The sequence below is a fragment of the Crinia signifera genome, chromosome 2 (assembly GCF_055691185.1).
Source record: "Crinia signifera chromosome 2, ASM5569118v1, whole genome shotgun sequence".
Lineage (NCBI taxonomy): Eukaryota > Metazoa > Chordata > Amphibia > Anura > Myobatrachidae > Crinia > Crinia signifera.
Window position 1 is genome coordinate 403,206,519 of NC_139218.1, and position 18,284 is coordinate 403,224,802.

Sequence of the window (18,284 nt, forward strand, 5' to 3'; positions counted from 1 at the left end):
CCGCACCATAGAGGTAACATAGTATGGACCTGGAGCAGCTTTCAGCCATATATAAACCTAGCGCCGCACCATAGAGGTAACATAGTATGGACCTGGAGCTGCTTTCAGCCATATATAAACCTAGCGCCGCACCATAGAGGTAACATAGTATGGACCTGGAGCTGCTTTCAGCCATATAAACCTAGCGCCGCACCATAGAGGTAACATAGTATGGACCTGGAGCTGCTTTCTTCCGTTTCTCGGGCGGTCTCAGGTGCAGCGGAGGTTGGAGATCAGGGTCAGAGGAGCTCGCAGTCTTCAGGGTCTGCAGAACCTCTAGAAGTTGGCGATTCCTCTTCAGCCTCTTCTTCCTACTGGTCGCCCCCTGGAGAAGAAGACTGAGGCTCAAATCATGTTCTATAATACAAATATTATATACACACACACACACATATATATATATATATATACATATATACACACACACACACACACACACACACACACACCAGTGACACCAGAGCCTTTCTATTATAAAGTTATATATTACACAGGAACCCTCATTGCACAGTGCAGACATAATCTTCTCTACTGTACGTTATCTTACTAACAGTATGGGGGAAGAGGGTGGGGGACAGAGGAGAGACAAGGTTCGGAAGGGGGGAGACACATGGAGTGACATATGAAGGAGCAATATGATGAAGGATGGGGACAGAGATGAGACAGAAGAGGAAGATATGGCTACAAATGGGAGAGGATAGGGATGAATAAGAAATGAAGATGGGTGGATAACTGATATGAGAGAAAGGTGGGGGGCAGAGATGAGAGAGAAAGGTGGGGGCAGAGATGAGAGAGAAAGGTGGGGGCAGAGATGAGAGAGAAAGGTGAGGGGCAGAGATGAGAGAGAAAGGTGGGGGGCAGAGATGAGAGAGAAAGGTGGGGGGCAGAGATGAGAGAGAAAGGTGGGGGGCAGAGATGAGAGACAATGGAGATGGGTAGAGAGATGATGGAAAGAGGGTAAGCTAGACAGGTGGGGGACAGAGATCAGCGAGGGACAGGTGGGGGACAGATCAGAGAGGGACAGGTGGGAGGAGAACAGATCAGAGAGGGACAGGTGGGAGGAGAACAGATCAGAGAGGGACAGGTGGGAGGAGAACAGATCAGAGAGGGACAGGTGGGAGGAGAACAGATCAGAGAGGGACAGGTGGGAGGAGAACAGATCAGAGAGGGACAGGTGGGAGGAGAACAGATCAGAGAGGGACAGGTGGGAGGAGAACAGATCAGAGAGGGACAGGTGGGAGGAGAACAGATCAGAGAGGGACAGGTGGGGGACAGAGATCAGAGAGGGACAGGTGGGGGACAGATCAGATCAGAGAGGGACAGATCAGCGAGGGACAGAGATCAGCGAGGGACAGGTGGGGGACAGAGATCAGCGAGGGACAGGTGGGGGACAGAGATCAGATCAGAGAGGGACAGGTGGGAGGAGAACAAATCAGCGAGGGACAGGTGGGGGACAGAGATCAGATCAGAGAGGGACAAAGATCAGAGAGGGACAGGTGGAGGACAGATCAGATCAGCGAGGGACAGAGATCAGCGAGGGACAGGTGGGGGACAGAGATCAGCGAGGGACAGGTGGGGGACAGATCAGATCAGAGAGGGACAGAGATCAGAGAGGGACAGGTGGGGGACAGATAAGATCAGAGAGGGACAGATCAGCGAGGGACAGAGATCAGAGAGGGACAGGTGGGGGACAGAGATCAGCGAGGGACAGGTGGGGGACAGAGATCAGATCAGAGAGGGACAGGTGGGGGACAGAGATCAGAGAGGGACAGGTGGGGGACAGATCAGATCAGAGAGGGACAGATCAGCGAGGGACAGAGATCAGAGAGGGACAGGTGGGGGACAGATCAGCGAGGGACAGGTGGGGGACAGAGATCAGATCAGAGAGGGACAGATCAGATAGGGACAGGTGGGAGGAGAACAGATCAGCGAGGGACAGGTGGGGGACAGAGATCAGATCAGAGAGGGACAGGTGGGGGAAAGAGTTCAGATCAGAGAGGGACAGGTGGGGGAAAGAGTTCAGATCAGAGAGGGACAGGTGGGGGAAAGAGTTCAGATCAGCGAGGGACAGGTGGGAGGAGAACAGATCAGCGAGGGACAGGTGGGAGGAGAACAGATCAGCGAGGGACAGGTGGGAGGAGAACAGATCAGCGAGGGACAGGTGGAAGGAGAACAGATCAGCGAGGGACAGGTGGGGGACAGAGATCAGATCAGAGAGGGACAGGTGGGGGACAGAGATCAGATCAGAGAGGGACAGGTGGGGGACATAGATCAGATCAGAGAGGGACAGGTGGGGGACAGAGATCAGATCAGAGAGGGACAGGTGGGGGACAGATCAGATCAGAGAGGGACAGATCAGCGAGGGACAGAGATCAGAGAGGGACAGGTGGGGGACAGAGATCAGCAAGGGACAGGTGGGGGACAGATCAGATCAGAGAGGGACAGAGATCAGAGAGGGACAGGTGGGGGACAGATCAGATCAGAGAGGGACAGATCAGCGAGGGACAGAGATCAGCGAGGGACAGGTGGGGGACAGAGATCAGCGAGGGACAGGTGGGGGACAGAGATCAGATCAGAGAGGGACAGGTGGGGGACAGAGATCAGAGAGGGACAGGTGGGGGACAGATCAGATCAGAGAGGGACAGATCAGCGAGGGACAGAGATCAGAGAGGGACAGGTGGGGGACAGATCAGCGAGGGACAGAGATCAGATCAGAGAGGGACAGATCAGATAGGGACAGGTGGGAGGAGAACAGATCAGCGAGGGACAGGTGGGGGACAGAGATCAGATCAGAGAGAGACAGGTGGGGGAAAGAGTTCAGATCAGAGAGGGACAGGTGGGGGAAAGAGTTCAGATCAGCGAGGGACAGGTGGGAGGAGAACAGATCAGCGAGGGACAGGTGGGAGGAGAACAGATCAGCGAGGGACAGGTGGAAGGAGAACAGATCAGCGAGGGACAGGTGGGGGACAGAGATCAGATCAGAGAGGGACAGGTGAGGGACAGAGATCAGATCAGAGAGGGACAGGTGGGGGACAGAGATCAGATCAGAGAGGGACAGGTGGGGGACAGAGATCAGATCAGAGAGGGAAAGGTGGGGGACAGAGATCAGATCAGAGAAAGAAAGGTGGGGGACAGATCAGATCAGAGAGGGACAGATCAGATCAGAGAGGGACAGGTGGGAGGAGAACAGATCAGCGAGGGACAGGTGGGGGACAGAGATCAAATCAGAGAGGAACAGATCAGAGAGGGACAGGTGGGAGGAGAACAGATCAGAGAGGGACAGGTGGGAGGAGAACAGATCAGAGAGGGACAGGTGGAAGGAGAACAGATCAGAGAGGGACAGGTGGGGGACTGAGATCAGAGAGGGACAGGTGGGGGACTGAGATCAGAGAGGGACAGGTGGGGGACAGAGATCAGCGAGGGACGGGTGGGAGAGAGATCAGCGAGGGACAGGTGGGAGAGAGATCAGCGAGGGACAGGTGAGAGGAGAACAGATCAGAGAGGGACAGGTGGGGGGCCGAGATCAAATCAGAGAGGAACAGATCAGAGAGGGACAGGTGGGAGGAGAACAGATCAGAGAGGGACAGGTGGGAGGAGAACAGATCAGAGAGGGACAGGTGGGAGGAGAACAGATCAGAGAGGGACAGGTGGGAGGAGAACAGATCAGAGAGGGACAGGTGGGGGACTGAGATCAGAGAGGGACAGGTGGGGGACTGAGATCAGAGAGGGACAGGTGGGGGACAGAGATCAGCGAGGGACAGGTGGGAGAGAGATCAGCGAGGGACAGGTGGGAGAGAGATCAGCGAGGGACAGGTGAGAGGAGAACAGATCAGAGAGGGACAGGTGGGGGGCCGAGATCAGAGAGGGACAGGTGGGGGGCCGAAATCAGAGAGGGACAGGTGGGGGACCGAGATCAGAGAGGGACAGGTGGGGGACAGAGATCAGAGAGGGACAGGTGGGGGAGAAAGATCAGCGAGGGACAGGTGGGAGACAGAGATCAGCGAGGGACAGGTGGGAGACAGAGATCAGCGAGGGACAGGTGGGAGACAGATCAGCGAGGGACAGGTGAGAGGAGAACAGATCAGAGAGGGACAGGTGGGAGGAGAACAGATCAGAGAGGGACAAAGATCAGAGAGGGACAGGTGGGGGACAGAGATCAGAGAGGGACAGGTGGGGGACGAACTGATCAGAGAGGGACAGGTGGGGGACGAACTGATCAGAGAGGGACAGGTGGGGGACGAACAGATCAGAGAGGGACAGGTGGGGGACAGAGATCAGAGAGGGACAGGTGGGAGGAGAACAGATCAGAGAGGGACAGGTGGGGGACAGAGATCAGAGAGGGACAGGTGGGAGGAGAACAGATCAGAGAGGGACAGGTGGGGGACAGATCAGAGAGGGACAGATCAGAGAGGGACAGGTGGGAGGAGAACAGATCAGAGAGGGACAGGTGGGAGACAGATCAGAGAGGGACAGATCAAAGAGGTAGCCAGTGCGCTCCTGGTCACGGAGATGTACCCGTATGGTATCGCACGTACCTTCTCATGTGTGACGCTGGCGGCAGATGTCTTCTTCTGTGCAGTCACCAGACTTTCCGTCAGTGCTTGTGCTTCTATGTTATCATTCCAGTCATATGTATCAAACATGGCGGATGGACAAGTGTGTAATAATCTACAACGGAGTTACTGTAATGACAGCAATAGTACATACAGTAATTATAGGGTTATTACAGTCACATAGCATTATACTGTAGGTAACACTGTAGCATTATAGCGTTATTACAGTCACACTGCAACATTATAGGTATTACACCGACACTAACATTATAGGTATTACACCAACACTGTAGCATTATAGTTATTACACTGTAGCATTATAGGGTTATTACAGCCACACTGTAACATTATAGGTATTACAGCCACACTGTAACATTATAGGTATTACAGCCACACTGTAACATTATAGGTATTACAGCCACACTGTAACATAATAAGTATTACAGCCACACTGTAACATAATAAGTATTACAGCCACACTGTAACATTATAGGTATTACAGCCACACTGTAACATTATAGGTATTACAGCCACACTGTAACATTATAGGGTTATTACAGCCACACTGTAACATTATAGGGTTATTACAGTCACACTGTAACATTATAGGTATTACAGCCACACTGTAACATTATAGGGTTATTACAGCCACACTGACACTGTAACATTATAGGGTTATTACAGTCACACTGACACTGTAACATTATAGGGTTATTACAGTCACACTGACACTGTAACATTATAGGGTAATTACAGTCACACTGTAACATTATAGGGTTATTACAGTCACACTGACACTGTAACATTATAGGTATTACAGCCACACTGTAACATTATAGGGTTATTACAGCCACACTGTAACATTATAGGTATTACAGCCACACTGTAACATTATAGGGTTATTACAGTCACACTGACACTGTAACATTATAGGGTTATTACAGTCACACTGACACTGTAACATTATAGGGTTATTACAGTCACACTGACACTGTAACATTATAGGGTTATTACAGTCACACTGACACTGTAACATTATATGGTTATTACAGTCACACTGACACTGTAACATTATAGGGTTATTACAGCCACACTGTAACATTATAGGGTTATTACAGCCACACTGTAACATTATAGGGTTATTACAGTCACACTGACACTGTAACATTATAGGGTTATTACAGTCACACTGACACTGTAACATTATAGGGTTATTACAGTCACACTGACACTGTAACATTATAGGGTTATTACAGCCACACTGACACTGTAACATTATAGGGTTATTACAGCCACACTGACACTGTAACATTATAGGGTTATTACAGCCACACTGACACTGTAACATTATAGGGTTATTACACTGTATTATTATACCCACTGCCGTCTCTCTGTCCTTGGTCCCGATTGCAGCCAGATCCCCTAAGTTAAAGTTCTGACTGTTGCCTTCCTCTGTCCTGGTGCACACGTGTTATGGACATAGAGAGGAGTCGGGGTAGAGCGTCTCTCTGAGATCAGCGCTCCCCCTGGTGGTGGATGACCCGCACTACTAGTTACAATGTGGCAGAGCTGTAGAGAAGTACCCCGGCTGTGTGTGCCCAGCGCGCCCTCTGCTGGTGGAGGAGTGACGGCTGCAGGCGCTGGGGAGCTCCTGAGATTATTATTATTATTATTTTATTCACAAGTGTCTCTCACTCAGCGCCGTACAGAGGGCATACAGAGGAACAGTACAGAGGCATACAGAGGAACAGTACAGAGAGCATACAGAGGAACAGTACAGAGGCATACAGAGGAACAGTACAGAGGCATACAGAGGAACAGTACAGAGAGCATACAGAGGAACAGTACAGAGGCATACAGAGGAATAGTACAGAGAGCATACAGAGGAACAGTACAGAGGGCATACAGAGGAATAGTACAGAGGCATACAGAGGAATAGTACAGAGGCATACAGAGGAACAGTACAGAGAGCATACAGAGGAACAGTACAGAGGCATACAGAGGAACAGTACAGAGGCATACAGAGGAACAGTACAGAGAGCATACAGAGGAACAGTAGAGAGGCATACAGAGGAACAGTACAGAGGCATACAGAGGAACAGTACAGAGGCATACAGAGGAACAGTACAGAGGCATACAGAGGAACAGTACAGAGAGCATACAGAGGAACAGTACAGAGGCATACAGAGGAACAGTACAGAGGCATACAGAGGAATAGTACAGAGGCATACAGAGGAATAGTACAGAGGCATACAGAGGAATAGTACAGAGGCATACAGAGGAATAGTACAGAGGAATACAGAGGAACAGTACAGAGGGCATACAGAGGAATAGTACAGAGAGCATACAGAGGAACAGTACAGAGGGCATACAGAGGAATAGTACAGAGGCATACAGAGGAACAGTACAGAGAGCATACAGAGGAATAGTACAGAGGCATACAGAGGAACAGTACAGAGAGCATACAGAGGAATAGTACAGAGGCATACAGAGGAATAGTACAGAGGCATACAGAGGAACAGTACAGAGGGCATACAGAGGAACAGTACAGAGGCATACAGAGGAATAGTACAGAGGCATACAGAGGAATAGTACAGAGGCATACAGAGGAATAGTACAGAGGCATACAGAGGAATAGTACAGAGAGCATACAGAGGAACAGTACAGAGGGCATACAGAGGAATAGTACAGAGGCATACAGAGGAACAGTACAGAGAGCATACAGAGGAACAGTACAGAGGCATACAGAGGAACAGTACAGAGAGCATACAGAGGAATAGTACAGAGGCATACAGAGGAACAGTACAGAGGCATACAGAGGAATAGTACAGAGAGCATACAGAGGAACAGTACAGAGGGCATACAGAGGAATAGTACAGAGGCATACAGAGGAACAGTACAGAGAGCATACAGAGGAACAGTACAGAGGCATACAGAGGAACAGTACAGAGAGCATACAGAGGAATAGTACAGAGGCATACAGAGGAATAGTACAGAGGCATACAGAGGAACAGTACAGAGGGCATACAGAGGAACAGTACAGAGGCATACAGAGGAATAGTACAGAGGCATACAGAGGAATAGTACAGAGGCATACAGAGGAATAGTACAGAGGCATACAGAGGAATAGTACAGAGGCATACAGAGGAATAGTACAGAGGGCATACAGAGGAATAGTACAGAGAGCATACAGAGGAATAGTACAGAGGCATACAGAGGAACAGTACAGAGGGCATACAGAGGAATAGTACAGAGAGCATACAGAGGAATAGTACAGAGGCATACAGAGGAACAGTACAGAGGCATACAGAGGAATAGTACAGAGGCATACAGAGGAATAGTACAGAGGGCATACAGAGGAATAGTACAGAGAGCATACAGAGGAATAGTACAGAGGCATACAGAGGAACAGTACAGAGAGCATACAGAGGAACAGTACAGAGAGCATACAGAGGATTAGTACAGAGGCATACAGAGGAACAGTACAGAGAGCATACAGAGGATTAGTACAGAGGCATACAGAGGAATAGTACAGAGAGCATACAGAGGAACAGTACAGAGAGCATACAGAGGATTAGTACAGAGGCATACAGAGGAACAGTACAGAGGCATACAGAGGAACAGTACAGGGAGACAAAACTTAACATTACAGTAAATAACAATAATAGAGTACAGGTAAATGAGCGCCACAATCAGTGGCGTAACTATACATTTTGCTCCCCCCCCCCATAATCCTATCCAGCATGTTTCCCCAGCGTGTGATGTGATGACGTCACACGTATAACGGAGAAGCTGAAGCAGGATAGAGGAAGAGAGACCGGCAGACATTGCTGCTTTCCTTGGCTCCGACGCATCCCAGGCGCCCTATCACATCCATCCGCCCGCCCATCCTGTACACAGTACATACCCTCCAACTGTACCGTTTTAGCCGGTATAGTACCTTTTTTTAACGGTCTGTACCTGCTAAAATAAACTGTACCGAATGTACCGTTTTTTTTTTAACATCAGCTTTAGCTGCCTGAGGGACTCTGGGAGATGTAGTTTATTACACTGCCGACTGCTCCCCAGAGAGCATGGAGAAGCGGCCGGCCAGGACTACATCTCCCAGGGTGCACAGCGGAGGGCTGTGACAGGCTTGCCTCCCCCTGCTGCTCAGGGAGAGACTGTGGTTGTAGGATGTCGGCTGTCCAGAGACCACAAGTCCCGCCGCTATAACACAAGCCGCCACCTCCGGGGCTGCGTGACATCACCACAGCATGGACGTGCCGCAGCATGGAGAACCCGACAGCGGGGACAGTCTGCGATCTTATGGCCAGACCCCGCACAGCTGACGAGGTAGGGACAGCCAGCGCAGGATTTATATTAAAATGGGCCTCATAAAGAAATTGGCACATGTAGTCCAAAGTAAAATGGTGAAGGCCACGCCCCCTTTTACCCATGACCACGCCCCTCTATCGATGGCCACACCCCAGTACCGATTTTATAGTTGGAAATGTTGGAGGGTATGCCCAGTAGCCAATAGCCCGCTCTGTGTACAGTCAATTGAATTATTGGAGGGATTTTTCATCTCTGCAATGGCCGCACCCGCGCTACGAATGACTAGCCTCCGGTGCTCCGCAAGTGGGCAGTGTCAGGCAGCAGCAAATCAGTGCGTTGAGAGGGTACCGGCGCCCACACAGACCCCACTGTGGCTTGCTCCCCCAAGCGGCAGTTACGCCACTGGCCACAATTTAATACACACTACAGCTTAAAATGTAACTAGTGAGGGTGAGATCAATGTACTACTAGGGGCTGGGGGACAAAGATGGAGATGAGTATGTGGACGAAGATGGTCGCTGAGTAGGGGTGAGCTGTGAGTGACATGTGAAGAGAAGAGGGCATTGACAGGAGGGAAGAGGGCCCTACTCTGAAGAGCTTACAATCTAGTAATATACAGTATGTATGGAGCAGCTGTACTTATCGTTGGAGAAATAAGCAGCCAGTTTATTTGGAGTTTATTGGCTGCTACTCCCGCTACATCAGGGCTGGGCAATGTACATATCCGGCCACGTGGTGCATGCCTCCCGCCACATATTGTACATATCCCGCCACGTGGTGCATGTCTCCCACCACATATTGTACATATCCCGCCACGTGGTGCATGTCTCCCACCACATATTGTACATATCCCGCCATATGGTGCATGTCTCCCACCACATATTGTACATATCCGGCCACGTGGTGCATGCCTCCCGCCACATATTGTACATATCCCGCCACGTGGTGCATGTCTCCCACCACATATTGTACATATCCCGCCACGTGGTGCATGCCTCCCGCCACATATTGTACATATCCCGCCACGTGGTGCATGTCTCCCACCACATATTGTACATATCCCGCCACGTGGTGCATGCCTCCCGCCACATATTGTACATATCCCGCCACGTGGTGCATGTCTCCCACCACATATTGTACATATCCCGCCACGTGGTGCATGTCTCCCACCACATATTGTACATATCCCGCCACGTGGTGCATGTCTCCCACCACATATTGTACATATCCCGCCATATGGTGCATGTCTCCCGCGACATATTGTACATATCCCGCCACGTGGTGCATGTCTCCCACCACATATTGTACATATCCCGCCATATGGTGCATGCCTCCCGCCACATATTGTACATATCCCGCCACGTGGTGCATGTCTCCCACCACATATTGTACATATCCCGCCATATGGTGCATGCCTCCCGCCACATATTGTACATATCCCGCCACGTGGTGCATGTCTCCCACCACATATTGTACATATCCCGCCACGTGGTGCATGTCTCCCACCACATATTGTACATATCCCGCCACGTGGTGCATGTCTCCCGCCACATATTGTACATATCCCGCCATATGGTGCATGTCTCCCGCGACATATTGTACATATCCCGCCATGTGGTGCATGTCTCCCACCACATATTGTACATATCCCGCGACGTGGTGCATGTCTCCCGCCACCAATTGTACATATCCTGCCACGTGGTGCATGTCTCCCACCACATATTGTACATATCCCGCCAAGTGGTGCATGTCTCCCGCGACATATTGTACATATCCCGCCACGTGGTGCATGTCTCCCACCACATATTGTACACATCCCGCCATATGGTGCATGTCTCCCGCGACATATTGTACATATCCCGCCATATGGTGCATGTCTCCCGCGACATATTGTACATATCCCGCCACGTGGTGCATGTCTCCCACTACATATTGTACATATCCCGCCATATGGTGCATGTCTCCCGCGACATATTGTACATATCCCGCCACGTGGTGCATGTCTCCCACCACATATTGTACATATCCCGCCAAGTGGTGCATGTCTCCCGCGACATATTGTACATATCCCGCCACGTGGTGCATGTCTCCCACCACATATTGTACACATCCCGCCATATGGTGCATGTCTCCCGCGACATATTGTACATATCCCGCCACGTGGTGCATGTCTCCCACCACATATTGTACATATCCCGCCAAGTGGTGCATGTCTCCCGCGACATATTGTACATATCCCGCCACGTGGTGCATGTCTCCCACCACATATTGTACACATCCCGCCATATGGTGCATGTCTCCCGCGACATATTGTACATATCCCGCCACGTGGTGCATGTCTCCCACCACATATTGTACATATCCAGCCACGTGGTGCATGTCTCCCACCACATATTGTACATATCCCGCCACGTGGTGCATGTCTCCCACCACATATTGTACATATCCCGCCATATGGTGCATGTCTCCCGCGACATATTGTACATATCCCGCCACGTGGTGCATGTCTCCCACTACATATTGTACATATCCCGCCATATGGTGCATGTCTCCCGCGACATATTGTACATATCCCGCCACGTGGTGCATGTCTCCCACCACATATTGTACATATCCCGCCAAGTGGTGCATGTCTCCCGCGACATATTGTACATATCCCGCCACGTGGTGCATGTCTCCCACCACATATTGTACACATCCCGCCATATGGTGCATGTCTCCCGCGACATATTGTACATATCCCGCCACGTGGTGCATGTCTCCCACCACATATTGTACATATCCCGCCAAGTGGTGCATGTCTCCCGCGACATATTGTACATATCCCGCCACGTGGTGCATGTCTCCCACCACATATTGTACACATCCCGCCATATGGTGCATGTCTCCCGCGACATATTGTACATATCCCGCCACGTGGTGCATGTCTCCCACCACATATTGTACATATCCCGCCAAGTGGTGCATGTCTCCCACCACATATTGTACATATCCTGCCAAGTGGTGCATGTCTCCCGCGACATATTGTACATATCCCGCCACGTGGTGCATGTCTCCCACCACATATTGTACATATCCCGCCAAGTGGTGCATGTCTCCCACCACATATTGTACATATCCCGCCAAGTGGTGCATGTCTCCCGCGACATATTGTACATATCCCGCCACGTGGTGCATGTCTCCCACCACATATTGTACATATCCCGCCATATGGTGCATGTCTCCCGCGACATATTGTACATATCCCGCCACGTGGTGCATGTCTCCCACCACATATTGTACATATCCCGCCACGTGGTGCATGTCTCCCACCACATATTGTACATATCCCGCCATATGGTGCATGTCTCCCGCGACATATTGTACATATCCCGCCACGTGGTGCATGTCTCCCACCACATATTGTACATATCCTGCCACGTGGTGCATGTCTCCCACCACATATTGTACATATCCCGCCATATGGTGCATGTCTCCCACCACATATTGTACATATCCCGCGACGTGGTGCATGTCTCCCGCCACATACTGTACATATCCTGCCACGTGGTGCATGTCTCCCACCACATATTGTACACATCCCGCCATATGGTGCATGTCTCCCGCGACATATTGTACATATCCCGCCACGTGGTGCATGTCTCCCACCACATATTGTACATATCCCGCTACGTGGTGCATGTCTCCCGCGACATATTGTACATATCCCGCCACGTGGTGCATGTCTCCCACCACATATTGTACATATCCCGCCATATGGTGCATGTCTCCCGCGACATATTGTACATATCCCGCCACGTGGTGCATGTCTCCCACCACATATTGTACATATCCCGCCACGTGGTGCATGTCTCCCACCACATATTGTACATATCCCGCGACGTGGTGCATGTCTCCCGCCACATACTGTACATATCCTGCCACGTGGTGCATGTCTCCAACCACATATTGTACATATCCCGCCATATGGTGCATGTCTCCCGCGACATATTGTACATATCCCGCCACGTGGTGCATGTCTCCCACCACATATTGTACATATCCCGCCACGTGGTGCATGTCTCCCACCACATATTGTACACATCCCGCCACGTGGTGCATGTCTCCCACCACATATTGTACACATCCCGCCACGTGGTGCATGTCTCCCACCACATATTGTACATATCCTGCCACGTGGTGCATGTCTCCCACCACATATTGTACATATCCCGCCACGTGGTGCATGTCTCCCACCACATGGCCGATGCCTCCAACCACATGGTGTATGTCTCCCACCACATATTGTACATATCCGGCCACATGGTGCATGTCTCCCACCACATATTGTACATATCCCGCCACGTGGTGCATGTCTCCCACCACATATTGTACATATCCCGCCATATGGTGCATGCCTCCCGCCACATATTGTACATATCCCGCCACGTGGTGCATGTCTCCCACCACCTGACCCATTTCTCCTGCCACATGGCTCATGCCTCCCGCCAAATGGCCCATGCCTCCCGCTGCGCTATATAAGACGCTGTAATGGAATCTGCTGTGCTGTATAAGACGCTGTAACGGGATCTGCTGCTCTATATAAGACACTGTAACGGAATCTGCTGTGCTATATAACACGCTGTAATGGAATCTGCTGCGCTATATAAGACGCTGTAACGGAACCTGCTGCACTATATAAGACACTGTAACGGAATCTGCTGCGCTATATAAGACACTGTAACGGAATCTGCTGTGCTATATAACACGCTGTAATGGAACCTGCTGCACTATATAAGACGCTGTAACGGAACCTGCTGCGCTATATAAGACACTGTAACGGAATCTGCTGCGCTATATAAGACGCTGTAACGGAACCTGCTGCACTATATAAAACACTGTAACGGAATCTGCTGCGCTATATAAGACGCTGTAATGGAATCTGCTGTGCTATTTAAGACGCTTTAACGGAATCTGCTGCGCTATATAAGACGCTGTAACGGAATCTGATGGACTATATAAGACACTAACGGAATCTGCTGCGCTATATAAGACACTGTAACGGAATCTGCTGCGCTATATAAGACGCTGTAACGGAATCTGCTGTGCTGTATAAGACGCTGTAACGGGATCTGCTGCTCTATATAAGACACTGTAACGGAATCTGCTGTGCTATATAACACGCTGTAATGGAATCTGCTGCGCTATATAAGACGCTGTAACGGAACCTGCTGCACTATATAAGACACTGTAACGGAATCTGCTGCGCTATATAAGACACTGTAACGGAATCTGCTGTGCTATATAACACGCTGTAATGGAACCTGCTGCACTATATAAGACGCTGTAACGGAACCTGCTGCGCTATATAAGACACTGTAACGGAATCTGCTGCGCTATATAAGACGCTGTAACGGAACCTGCTGCACTATATAAAACACTGTAACGGAATCTGCTGCGCTATATAAGACGCTGTAATGGAATCTGCTGTGCTATTTAAGACGCTTTAACGGAATCTGCTGCGCTATATAAGACGCTGTAACGGAATCTGATGGACTATATAAGACACTAACGGAATCTGCTGCGCTATATAAGACACTGTAACGGAATCTGCTGCGCTATATAAGACGCTGTAACGGAATCTGCTGTGCTGTATAAGACGCTGTAACGGGATCAGCTGTGCTATATAACACGCTGTAATGGAATCTGCTGCGCTATATAAGACGCTGTAACGGAACCTGCTGCACTATATAAGACACTGTAACGGAATCTGCTGCGCTATATAAGACGCTGTAATGGAATCTGCTGCGCTATATAAGACACTTTAACGGAATCTGCTGCGCTATATAAGACACTGTAACGGAATCTGCTGCGCTATATAAGACGCTGTAACGGAATCTGCTGTGCTGTATAAGACGCTGTAACGGGATCAGCTGTGCTATATAACACGCTGTAATGGAAACTGCTGCGCTATATGAGACACTGTAACGGAACCTGCTGCACTATATAAGACACTGTAACGGAATCTGCTGCGCTATATAAGACGCTGTAATGGAATCTGCTGCGCTATATAAGACGCTTTAACGGAATCTGCTGCGCTATATAAGACGCTGTAACGGAATCTGCTGCACTATATAAGACACGAATGGAATCTGCTGCGCTATATCAGACTCTGTAACGGAATCTGCTGCGCTATATAAGACACGAACGGAATCTGCTGCGCTATATAAGACGCTGTAACGGAATCTGCTGCACTATATAAGACACGAACGGAATCTGCTGCGCTATATAAGACTCTGTAACGGAATCTGCTGCGCTATATAATACACTGTAACGGAATCTGCTGCGCTATATAAGACACTGTAACGGAATCTGCTGGGCTATATAAGACACTGTAACGGAATCTCCTGTGCTATATAAGACACTGTAACGGAATCTGCTGCGCTATATAAGACACTGTAACGGAATCTGCTGGGCTATATAAGACACTGTAACGGAATCTCCTGTGCTATATAAGACGCTGTAACGGAATCTGCTGCGCTATATAAGACACTGTAATGGAATCTGCTGCACTATATAAGACGCTGTAACGGAATCTGCTGCGCTATATAAGACGCTGTAACGGAATCTGCTGCGCTATATAAGACGCTGTAACGGAATCTGCTGCGCTATATAAGACACTGTAACGGAATCTGCTGCGCTATATAAGACACTGTAACGGAATCTGCTGCGCTATATAAGACACTGTAACGGAATCGGCTGCGCTATATAAGACGCTGTAACGGAATCTGCTGTGCTATATAAGACACTGTAACGGAATCTGCTGCGATATATAAGACACTGTAACGGAATCTGCTGCGCTATATAAGACACTGTAACGGAATCTGCTGCGCTATATAAGACACTGTAACAGAATCTGCTGCGCTATATAAGACACTGTAACGGAATCTGCTGCACTATATAAGACACTGTAACGGAATCTGCTGCTCTATATAAGACGCTGTAACGGAATCTGCAGCGCTGTATAAGACGCTGTAACGGAATCTGCTGCGCTATATAAGACACTGTAACGGAATCTGCTGCGCTATATAAGACGCTGTAACGGAATCTGCTGCGCTATATAAGACACTGTAACGGAATCTGCTGCGCTATATAAGACACTAACGGAATCTGCTGCGCTGTATAAGACACTGTAACGTAATCTGCTGCGCTATATAAGACACTGTAACAGAATCTGCTGCGCTATATAAGACACTAACGGAATCTGCTGCGCTGTATAAGACACTGTAACGTAATCTGCTGCGCTATATAAGACACTGTAACGGAATCTGCTGCGCTATATAAGACACTGTAACGGAATCTGCTGCGCTATATAAGACACTAACGGAATCTGCTGCGCTGTATAAGTCACTGTAACGGAATCTGCTGCGCTATATAAGACACTGTACCAGAATCTGCTGCGCTATATAAGACACTGTAACGGAACCTGCTGCGCTATATAAGACACTGTAACGTAATCTGCTGCGCTATATAACACACTGTAACAGAATCTGCTGCTCTATATAAGACACTGTAACGGAATCTGCTGCGCTATATAAGACGCTGTAACGGAATCTGCTGCGCTATATAAGACGCTGTAACGGAATCTGCTGCGCTATATAAGACACTGTAACGGATTCTGCTGCGCTATATAAGGTGCTGTAACGGAATCTGCTGCGCTATATAAGACGCTGTAACGGAATCTGCTGCGCTATATAAGACGCTGTAACGGAATCTGCTGCGCTATATAAGACGCTGTAACGGAATCTGCTGCGCTATATAAGACGCTGTAACGGAATCTGCTGCGCTATATAAGACACTGTAACGGAATCTGCTGCGCTATATAAGACACTGTAACGGAATCTGCTGCGCTATATAAGACGCTGTAACGGAATCTGCTGCGCTATATAAGACACTGTAACGGAATCTGCTGCGCTATATAAGACGCTGTAACGGAATCTGCTGCGCTATATAAGACGCTGTAACGGAATCTGCTGCGCTATATAAGACGCTGTAATGGAATCTGCTGCCCTATATAAGACGCTGTAACGGAATCTGCTGCGCTATATAAGACACTGTAACGGAATCTGCTGCGCTATATAAGACACTGTAACGGAATCTGCTGCGCTATATAAGACACTGTAACGGAATCTGCTGCGCTATATAAGACGCTGTAACGGAATCTGCTGCGCTATATAAGACACTGTAACGGAATCTGCTGCGCTATATAAGACACTGTAACGGAATCTGCTGCGCTATATAAGACACTGTAACGGAATCTGCTGCCCTATATAAGACGCTGTAACGGAATCTGCTGCGCTATATAAGACACTGTAACGGAATCTGCTGCGCTATATAAGACACTGTAACGGAATCTGCTGCGCTATATAAGACACTGTAACGGAATCTGCTGCGCTATATAAGACACTGTAACGGAATCTGCTGCGCTATATAAGACGCTGTAATGGAATCTGCTGCCCTGTATAAGACGCTGTAACGGAATCTGCTGCGCTATATAAGACACTGTAACGGAATCTGCTGCGCTATATAAGACGCTGTAACGGAATCTGCTGCGCTATATAAGACACTGTAACGGAATCTGCTGCGCTATATAAGACGCTGTAACGGAATCTGCTGCGCTATATAAGACGCTGTAACGGAATCTGCTGCGCTATATAAGACACTGTAACGGAATCTGCTGCGCTATATAAGACGCTGTAACGGAATCTGCTGCGCTATATAAGACGCTGTAACGGAATCTGCTGCGCTATATAAGGTGCTGTAACGGAATCTGCTGCGCTATATAAGACGCTGTAAAGGAACCTGCTGCGCTATATAAGACGCTGTAACGTAATCTGCTGCGCTATATAAGACGCTGTAACGTAATCTGCTGCGCTATATAAGACGCTGTAACGGAATCTGCTGCGCTATATAAGACGCTGTAACGGAATCTGCTGCGCTATATAAGACGCTGTAACGGAATCTGCTGCGCTATATAAGACGCTGTAACGGAATCTGCTGCGCTATATAAGACACTGTAACGGAATATGCTGCGCTATATAAGACACTGTAACGGAATCTGCTGCGCTATATAAGACACTGTAACGGAATCTGCTGCGCTATATAAGACACTGTAACGGAATCTGCTGCGCCATATAAGACACTGTAACGGAATCTGCTGCGCTATATAAGACGCTGTAACAGAATCTGCTGCGCTATATAAGACACTGTAACGGAATCTGCTGCGCTATATAAGACGCTGTAACGGAATCTGCTGCGCTATATAAAACACTGTAAATAAATAAAATTAATATCCGGACACATGGCGCATGTCTCCCGCTACATGGTGTATGTCTC

General features: G+C 49.1%; 2 protein-coding genes across 5 annotated transcripts in view; one reads left to right on the forward strand and one right to left on the reverse strand.

Annotated features, from left to right (window-relative positions):
- Window positions 1–18,284, reverse strand: part of RRP8 (ribosomal RNA processing 8) — a 56,537-nt gene that overhangs the window by 32,316 nt on the left and 5,937 nt on the right. The window contains exons 1-3 of one of the 4 annotated variants that reach the window (XM_083170625.1): window positions 5,970–6,259; window positions 4,575–4,721; window positions 217–364 (exon numbers count right to left, since the gene is read on the reverse strand). In XM_083170625.1, coding sequence (XP_083026751.1) covers window positions 217–364; window positions 4,575–4,682 — 256 coding nt within the window. In that variant the 5' untranslated portion in view covers window positions 4,683–4,721; window positions 5,970–6,259. Of the gene's footprint in view, window positions 1–216; window positions 365–4,574; window positions 4,722–5,954; window positions 6,260–18,284 lie in introns of those variants that run through there. The other 3 variants (XM_083170626.1, XM_083170624.1, XM_083170627.1) reach the window with 3 other exon arrangements.
- The window catches only part of ILK (integrin linked kinase), a 67,127-nt gene continuing 57,606 nt past the window's right edge, over window positions 8,764–18,284 (forward strand). Inside the window, exon 1 of the mRNA XM_083170628.1 lies at window positions 8,764–8,927. The gene's annotated coding sequence lies outside the window, so the exon portion shown is untranslated. The remainder of the gene's footprint in view (window positions 8,928–18,284) is intronic.